The sequence below is a fragment of the Hyaena hyaena genome, unplaced genomic scaffold, assembly GCF_003009895.1.
Source record: "Hyaena hyaena isolate Hyena2069 unplaced genomic scaffold, ASM300989v1 scaffold_120, whole genome shotgun sequence".
Lineage (NCBI taxonomy): Eukaryota > Metazoa > Chordata > Mammalia > Carnivora > Hyaenidae > Hyaena > Hyaena hyaena.
In genome coordinates, this window is record NW_024080752.1 from 716,415 (window position 1) to 725,442 (window position 9,028).

Here is a 9,028-nt window from a genome sequence, read left to right on the forward strand (position 1 = left end):
TGTGAGCATGTGTGTATGCGCATGGAACACACATCTTCTCTTCTAACACTTGAATACTCCCACAGTCTCTGGCATGCTGGAGCATGAAACCATTCAGGGCGTGTCTGGGGTGAAGCCCACAGGGCTAAGAAAACGAACCTCCAGCATCGCTGATGAGGGCACCTACACACTGGACTCCATCCTCCGGCAGCTCAACTCCTTCCACTCGGTCATGTGTCAGCACGGCATGGACCCCGAACTGATCAAGCAGGTGGTCAAGCAGATGTTCTACATCGTTGGGGCCATCACCCTGAACAACCTCCTCCTGCGGAAGGACATGTGCTCCTGGAGTAAAGGCATGCAGATCAGGTGAGCAAACACCAGAGCTGATGGCTTGTTTGAGGTCACTGCACCCGATATCTGCTGCCATGAGCCGGGCAGCACTGGAGGGCCAGGCATGGAGCTGCTTTCTCTTGGCTGGCTGCGCTTCTCCACTTTCATTCATTACCACTCCTGACCATGCCTTTCAACAGGCTCTACCCACCATGAGTTGGGAACCCTGCTCCCCTGTGACACTCATTTGTTTGAGGAAATGGAGAGATGATGGGAAATTCTTAAAGTTGAGATAGCTGCTTCCTCACCTTTTGTGTGTGTTTTAATTTTACATGACAAAATACCTCATTCTTTATAATGAAGATTTCTAATGTTTGACTTCTCTAATTTTATGCCCAACTACTCCTCAGCATAACCTCATAATCATAACAGAATTGATTTTTTTAGCAAATCATTTATTTTAAAATAGAATCTTTGCAAAGAGAAGAAAAAATGATTTCTCTTATAAAAGTTAATTTCAGGAAACCTTGGCATTCTTTTCAAATTTTCCGTTCTGACACACAGCCATTGTAGTTAAAGTTAGAAAGATAATGTCTTCCACTCAGATAGTAGAATTAATTTCTCTGTAAGCTTTGTTTATATGTGTGAAGCACTGTTGTAATATCATACTGCTTCCTATTTGCCTGACTGCAGTGTTGATCGTGTGTCCATTTAGCATTTTAGTATGAAAACCACTGTCACTTGTTGACCACCTCTTGTAACCTTGGCATCTGTGTAGTTTCCATGTCTTTCTCCATATTTGGGGTCTTTGTCTCTTCCAGCGACCCCACTTCCCCTTCTGTCCTTCTGCCCCTAAGCTTCCTCAGGCCCCTACCGCATCACCCAGGCTCTTCCCTAAAAGCGGCTGGAGCACGAGGTCTATGTGGGAGGACCTTGTTTTTGGTGACTAACTTGGAATTTGACTTGGATAAGGAGGAAGGGATACTCAAAGGTTATCAATTCTCCCCTCCGAAGTTGGAAGAGAAGCTAGAAAGCATTCTTCGGTCAACTGTTTAATAAGGAAGGACATAGCCATATTGTGTGTTCTATTTTGTCTTTCAGCAAGTCTTATTTCATAACTTTTGCTGTAATGGCTATATTTCTACCTTTCATTGAAGTTAATTATATTCTCTAGTCACTTACTCTTATATAATTATGATTATAAACTTCATGGCTATAATAAAGTTTTAAGCACAGCTGGTAAGATTTAAGAAAATTGAACAAAAGTACTGCCTGTCATTTTAACTGAGATTCCTGACGAAGCCATACATAAAAAATTAAGACATTTATGACAACATTGAGAGAATTTGCATTCTCTCCCTCTCTCTTTTTTTGGCACAGGTACAATGTCAGTCAACTGGAAGAGTGGCTGCGTGACAAGAATCTGATGAACAGTGGGGCTAAAGAAACCCTGGAACCTCTCATTCAGGCTGCGCAGCTTTTGCAAGTGAAAAAGAAGACAGATGATGATGCGGAAGCCATTTGTTCCATGTGCAGTGCTTTAACCACGGCCCAGGTAAAGCACCTTGCCCTGCTGTGCAGTAAGGCAGCCTTCCTTAAGCGCGGTGCTCAGGGAAGTGAGGAGGTCCCCTAGCCACTTCTCGGGTCTTTGTGCTGACTGCATGTGTGTCAGAGAAGACATATACCTATACAGACCTTAACAGAGGTTTCACTAGAACCTAAGACATTTCAGTGCAAGTCAGTATCCACAGTCAAATAAATATTTGAGTGTTTATAATGTTCTCCGTAATATCCGAGGCACTGAGATACAACCAAGAACAAAACAATGTCCCTGCTCTCACGTGATGTAGCTTTAGACTAGCTCCCTCTCCCCTTATCCTAACCCAGCCCTGAGTAGAATTATAAACTGTATGCACAGATCCTTTTAGTTTTCCAGATTATAAGCACCCAGTGTGTATTTGATCATATGCTGAAAACTTTGATCATTTCATTTCTCACAGATTGTCAAGGTATTGAATTTATATACTCCAGTTAATGAGTTTGAAGAAAGAGTCTCTGTATCATTTATTCGTACTATACAGGTAAGATCTCCCAGGCTTTCTTTTTTCTTGATTCACCAACACAGTCTTTTGAATGGAAATTTTATAGTTTATTGAAGGAAAGTTTGGTTTTGTTATTGTATTATCTCATTTTGACGGTGCATTAACTTCTGGTAACCGCTTATTAGAAAAATGCAGTGATTTTAAAACAAATATAAGCATTCTTTATTAGTTGAAGACTTTTTGGTAGATTTTTGGTAGAAAAAAAATCTTTGTAGATTCAAAGAACTAATGCTTTGTTTTTTGTTTTTTAATCTCAGATGCGTTTACGAGACAGGAAAGACTCTCCTCAGCTGCTCATGGATGCTAAACACATCTTTCCTGTCACCTTTCCTTTTAACCCATCCTCCCTCGCACTAGAAACCATCCAAATTCCAGCCAGCCTGGGCCTGGGATTCATATCACGGGTCTGAAAGTGATGTGATGTCAAGGCAAACAGTGACAGTAAATTTCTTGCCTGAAATAAGAACCCATTATTTCCAGTGAGCTACTGAAAATATGCTTCTCAAGAGAAAGTACTGAGTATCTTTCAAACAAGAGGTTATTAACTGGAAATCTCCCTAAATACTTTCATCGCCTTGGAAAGGAAGATAGCCTTCTTTGTACTGTGTTACCTTTAATTAATGCAACACTCACCCTTGATCAGTTAGGTATCCTGAGTTACATGCAGGTAAATGACAGAAGGAAGGGGAAGAAGTATCTCCAGCTGCCAGCATTTATTTTAAATCCTTAGCCCTGCATCCTAATGGTATGGTAAAAATGTAAATTCCAGCAATGTGCTGTTGTTAGGAAGGTACCAACAAAGAACCTCCTCTGTGCAAACCAGAAGAATTGAAAGAAAAATTGCCATTGAGTATATATAATATCAGTTCAGGAATCAGTTATGTTGATGTTGTCAAACTGGATCAAAGAAATAAACTGGCAATATGTAAAGTAATTGGTCAAGTAACTTCCTTATATGTGTCACTCTGATATAGAGATATTAAGAGAATGTTGGTTTACCATATAGCATAGAAGTCCATTTGTACTCTAGTTTACTGAGCATTTTACATTGCTGCTACATACTGTATACTTTAATATGTAGGCGATATTCTTACTAGGCACTACAACAGTAAGCTTCTCTTTTATTAACTCTGTTTACAATTCAATCAGATCATTTTAACTGGATTATGTGCAAATATATACAGATTCCCCTGCACGAGTAGTGGACACTGGGAAGTCATGTAGTAATATGACAAAATGTTTGACATTTAGGGATAGGATTAGAGAAAGTGACTATTATTGATGTCGTTATTTATTCAGAATGTATTACATTGATGTGCTCAATTATTTTCCCTGGGTGGATATCACATCAGGGTATAGTGTTCTGTGAAATGATTTATTTTTAATCCCCAGATCAGATTCCTGCACTGCATATTTTCCACCCTGCCAGGTTTTCTTACTTCTTCTTAATTTATTAAGAATTAATCTCAGTCACTATCTAGAGAAGATTGTCAGCAGTCATGATTCAGGTCTTGAATCCTTGATTATCCTGTAAATTAGGCACAAGAAGGTATATAATACTATGATTCCATTTTTTTAGGCTTTGCAACTTCTATAAATGTCCTCAGTACCACTAGATACTTTAAAGAGCATCATACTAGAAATACTTTAAGACTTATATAAGAAACATAAGAAGACTGCTGAATTTTAGAGGATTTGTTTCAGTAAGAGCCAGATCCTGTAAGTTTCATTCTGAAATTCTAATTAAACATATTCTCAATTTTTCCTGGACATCCTGTACAGTAAATCTTTCAGGTTGTGCAAAAGCAAGGTCTTAGTTTTCATTAGAAACTCTGGTTCTGAATTACAATCATAGATTTATATAACTTAACTGTTAGATGGTCTATGAAAAATGATATCTTACTAAAACATGTGCAATATTAATGGAAGTCAAATAGTTTCAAATCAGTGATAAAAATTGTTATTAAAAGATAAATACTGTCTGTTAACTTATTTGGGCCTCACATTCCTCGTTTAGATAGTAAGAGAATTGGACCCTTCCACGTGTAAAATCCTCTCCTTTTGGCACTTGGATCCTAGAGAAACTAGATGCAGTTATCCAGTGAGTTCACCCTCTAAACTGAAAGATCACTGTTTGGTGCCTGTTAATTCTGGGGGATTTAGAAAATGTAAAACCACAAATTGGCGTAGCTATAACCTTTCTTAAATGTACATGATTTACATATATGCTTTTAGAAAGTGAATTAGTTTCAGTAATTTTTATTCAATCACGTACTGCCATATTCAGTTTGGATACATTTATTTATTTGCAAAACCAACTAAAAATACTACTGATCCAATCAGGTTCTCTTAGTTTTCCCCAACTGTCAATGTGGCTTTCAGTGAACAACGAACTCTTACAACGTCTTGGTTAGTACCGGATGTGCCAGAGTACTGAGTCATTGCATAGGGGAGACACTAAAAAATGTAACAGTGATGCAGGCTGTCCACCTCCTGGGCTTGTAAATTTCCAGGGCCTGGAAATCCTCCTGGGCCCTTCCCCAACTTAGTCCCTGTATAACATGTCCCGTGCATACCCTGAATCTTGTCAGGTCTTCAAGAGCACGCTCCTGCTGCTGTTGCAGCCCTTTATCTGACCCCAGACAGCTCGTATACTGAAACGTCTCTCTTGTCTCCTGCCTTTGTGCTGGAAAGTGCTGGAGCCTCTGTTCCACATCTGGGCCAGAATCTCTCCTGTTTAGTGATGGCCACACAAGGACTCTACTCTCCAGGCTCCAGCTTCCTACAAGGCCTACCAAGAACCCCAGATGGGGATCTGAATCAACTTCTCTTAGTGACATAAAGGTCTTTAGTTATAATGAGGCTACAACCTTACAACCAGGGAACCCCAAGACCTGGTAAATGACTCTGTGTGCTACTTTCTTGAGGATGCAACAGTAATCTGTTTACTAGGGGTTTCCTTGAGCCCCTCATAGGACAGCCCACCCTCTGTCCAACCACATTTCCCCACCCAACTTCAAACATACTTTCCCCAGCCTTCCAACCGCGCATTCCATTGTTCACTCTTTCATCAGCTGGACCATAGACCACTCGCCTGTCTGCTCAGCTGCTCTGACTGTGTTGAAGGCCGTAGACAGAGTCCGTCCTCAGATCCCCCAAATTAGATCACTAATTTGCTTTTTCATAATTCCCCTGTGACACACAGTAGGGATTCACAGAAAGATCTTGAAAGAACACAGTTCTATCTTCATAACCCCTTCTCAGTAGTCTCCCCACTCACCTTACATACCGACTCAGCTCATACCTTGGAATGCAAGAAAAATTAGGAGCAGTTTCCCTTGTAGCTTTTCTTGGCTTAAGGTCTTGGTCTGCCTGACCTGAGCATTACTATAAAGAAAGGGAGAAGTAAGATCCATAAATTGATTCCTTTGCAAGTTGTGAGAAGTCTCCATGTACCTGACACTTCTTTTGTCGACTGCAGAAGTATAAAAAGATATATTCCAAAGCCCACCAAACAGGAAATTTGAGAATTCTGGTCAATTTGTATGATTTGTTTTATTCCCTTTGTTTCAGTGGATAATTGGGAGTTGGCTCTTTCTGGATGAGCAATTATGTGTAATACAGATCAGATCTTTTAATAACATGAGAGGGAGACTATGAAAATATTGGGATTTTCAGTGTAATGATTGTTTTAAAAAATTACTGTCCTGGTAACCCTAGGTCAAGGGGCACCTGTGATATCCTGAGAAATGCTCACATATTTATGCACCTGCCTGCCCTTCCCCCCACCCCCATCTGTCTCTCTCTCTCTCTCTCTCTCTCTCTCTCTCTCTCACACACACACATACACACACACACACACACAGTCACTAGAATGTAGAGTTCTCCAGGAGGCATAATCAAGGATCCTCTGGGTAACTTCAATTGTTTAGGATAAAATAGAAGGCAAAAATTAGTGTGTAATCCTCAAATCTCCTGCTGAAAGTAGTACAGAACAGGACCTTGTATCTGGCTGTGCTTTTCTTCAGCGCACGTCCTCCATTACCTCACTGTGTCCTCACAACAGCACTGGAAGGCAGAAAGGGTAGCTACTACAGGACACAGAAGGTCAGTGACTTGCTGAGGTCACACAACCCTCCCTCCATGCTGCTTTCCTTCATGCAGCAGTGTCGGGGGGGGGGGCGGGGGCGCAGGAAGCTAGAAGGTCTCGAGGTGACATTTGGTTTCTCCTGGTACCCATGGGGTACCCTGGGTTGGCAAGAGGTGCCCTTTTTTTTCTTTTCAAAATTGGCAACTGGCATATGGGAACTGAGCAAGCGCCAAGGACCAGGTTGTCTGTGCTCACAAATTGAAGTGCCCAGAGCCTGGTGGCTTTCTTTTTGTCAGTCACCTGCTCTAACTAGGTTTGATTTTTGTAATGAGTCTGAGCTCCCTTGAAGGATGCAACACTCTGTGCTTTAATTAGTGGCAGGCTGTCTCGGACTGACTGGATGTAGTGAAAGCCTCCCAAATGTTAAGGTCACTCTCCATGCACACTCCTCAGAGCCAGCATTAGAGCCACCAGGTGAGCTGTGCAGCCGGCAGTCAAGCCCCTGGGTACCTTCTGAGCCTGTCTGTGGGCAAGCTGTATCCACATGAGTGTGTTTGAACATTTCAGTGTGTGCATGCCACCAGTGTTTACTTGGGAGCTAGGAGGTGTGCAATGTGCATGCGTGTCAGAGAGGCTCTATGTATTGCTGTGGCCTCCGTTCATGGATAAGTGCGTTGTAATTTCTTCTCAGGCTGTGCTTTGAGGACCGCCTTAACCCCTGCTCCCTTCCCTCTGAGAGCTGCCTTAAGTTCTCTGGAACTTTTCCTCTGTAGGGGACTGACTTACCTGGAGAGGATATCTTGCCCTGTTTCTCAAGGTTTTGTGAGGGTTTTGGTTGGGAGTGGCCTCCAACCGCTAATTCTTTCTTCCCTTCCTGCATGACTCCCCTCTTGTTACTTCGCCTTCCTTTTCTTTTCTGTTATTTCCAAACAGGTATTGAAGCTCAGGCAACACCAGTCTTAGAGCCAGTGAATGTGAGCTGAGACAGTGTTCCTGAGTTTGGGGGGCTTGGAGTCACAAGTAAGCAAATGAACATATGGAAGAAATAGATCACTTCACTTCTTGGTAATGCTTAAAGTGCTTGTTTTCTCCTAATCTTTTCTTAATACAGGTAAAGGGTACAACTGTAAAACCTTCCGTGGACATTCTTTAAAAAAATTTTTAAGAACCCTGTACTATACATAAAATTTGGAATGAAAATAGGGAAGAGTGCTGTAAGTTCTAATCCATCATATTACCCTAAATTAAATCAACCTGGAGTTACAGTAGATTTCTCAATAGATCCGGAGCCAAAAAGTAATCTGTAAGATACCTGTCAAAATGCATTTTATACATTTTTTAATTTTATAATTTGGTCTAGCAAAAATGTTCATTAGCTTAACTTAGTGTCTATTAGCTTCCTAAAATGACTGAAAACGATTAACATTTCCTTAGTATTGTGATATAGCTTGAAATATTTGAAAGAAAAGTGTTTCTGGAGTGGACACTGGTATGTATAATTTAATGCTTGGTAGGTCAGTACATTTTCATGCATTTTTCAGTCAATAGTTTCAAATACATTATTGTTACCACATGTTATAAAACTTTAGCCTATACTTCAGGCTTTCTAAATCATCTGAGTCATTTAATATTTTCCAACAAATGGTGAATTTTTCCTTTAAATGTGGATATGTATGTTGTATTTATGATTCCTAGTTATGTATTTTTGTGGACTCTTGGAGTAATGTTCACTTTTTTGTGTCCTTGGAAAAATTTAAATTGCTCTAACAGTATTACACCAGAATGAGCTCATGACATTTAACATATTGTATTTTAATTATTAACTTTAATTACTAATTAACTGTGAAGTGGATTTGCCTTTTAACTACAATGAAATTGAACGTTGCAGTTTTTCAAATATTTTTCCCTGTTGGGTCTGGAAAAGGAATTCTATTTTGATCTACGTAGAAAAACATGATATGGTTTATCTTTGAAAAGTTCTTAGGTAAAATACTTATCCATTAGAAAGGAAGCAGAAATACTGAGAAGTGAAAGGCACTATCAACCACCTCTGGTTTTAAACTGAAACCATCCCAGCATATCTCATATGGAATTTTAAAAAATAATAATTCTCTTCATATCAACAAAAGCCTTTGAAACAAGGGTTTTCAGTAGATACCACCTAGTGCTAAGATGAAAACCAAAACAATATCAGACTGACATTTACGCTCTAAATTTGTAGTTGTCTAATGTTGTCCTTAGTAAATGTGCGTCATTAATGCTGTATTCTCCTAGCTCTTATAGAACATTGTTCAAATAAAGATATGGAAATAAAGAATTTTTGTTAGTGTCTTATAAATAAACTCACAGCACATGGAACATGAGACACACACCAATGTAGAGAACATTCTGGGCTGTAAAACACATCTTTAATATTTAAGAGGATAGAAATCATAATGTCTGCATTCAGATGATACTGGAATTAAACCAGGTATCAATGATGGAAAAATAGCTGGAAAATCCCTAAATACTTGAAGATTAAACA

At 39.8% G+C, this 9,028-nt stretch overlaps 1 protein-coding gene across 6 annotated transcripts in view; it reads left to right on the forward strand.

The window, feature by feature from the left end:
- Positions 1-8,818, forward strand: part of MYO5A (myosin VA) — a 188,842-nt gene extending 180,024 nt beyond the window's left edge. For all 6 annotated transcript variants that reach the window (XM_039237099.1, XM_039237101.1, XM_039237102.1 and 3 more), the window contains 4 exons: positions 66-348; positions 1,693-1,867; positions 2,313-2,393; positions 2,672-8,818. In XM_039237099.1, coding sequence (XP_039093030.1) covers positions 66-348; positions 1,693-1,867; positions 2,313-2,393; positions 2,672-2,824 — 692 coding nt within the window. In that variant the 3' untranslated portion in view covers positions 2,825-8,818. The remainder of the gene's footprint in view (positions 1-65; positions 349-1,692; positions 1,868-2,312; positions 2,394-2,671) is intronic.
- The last annotated feature ends 210 nt before the right edge of the window (positions 8,819-9,028 follow it).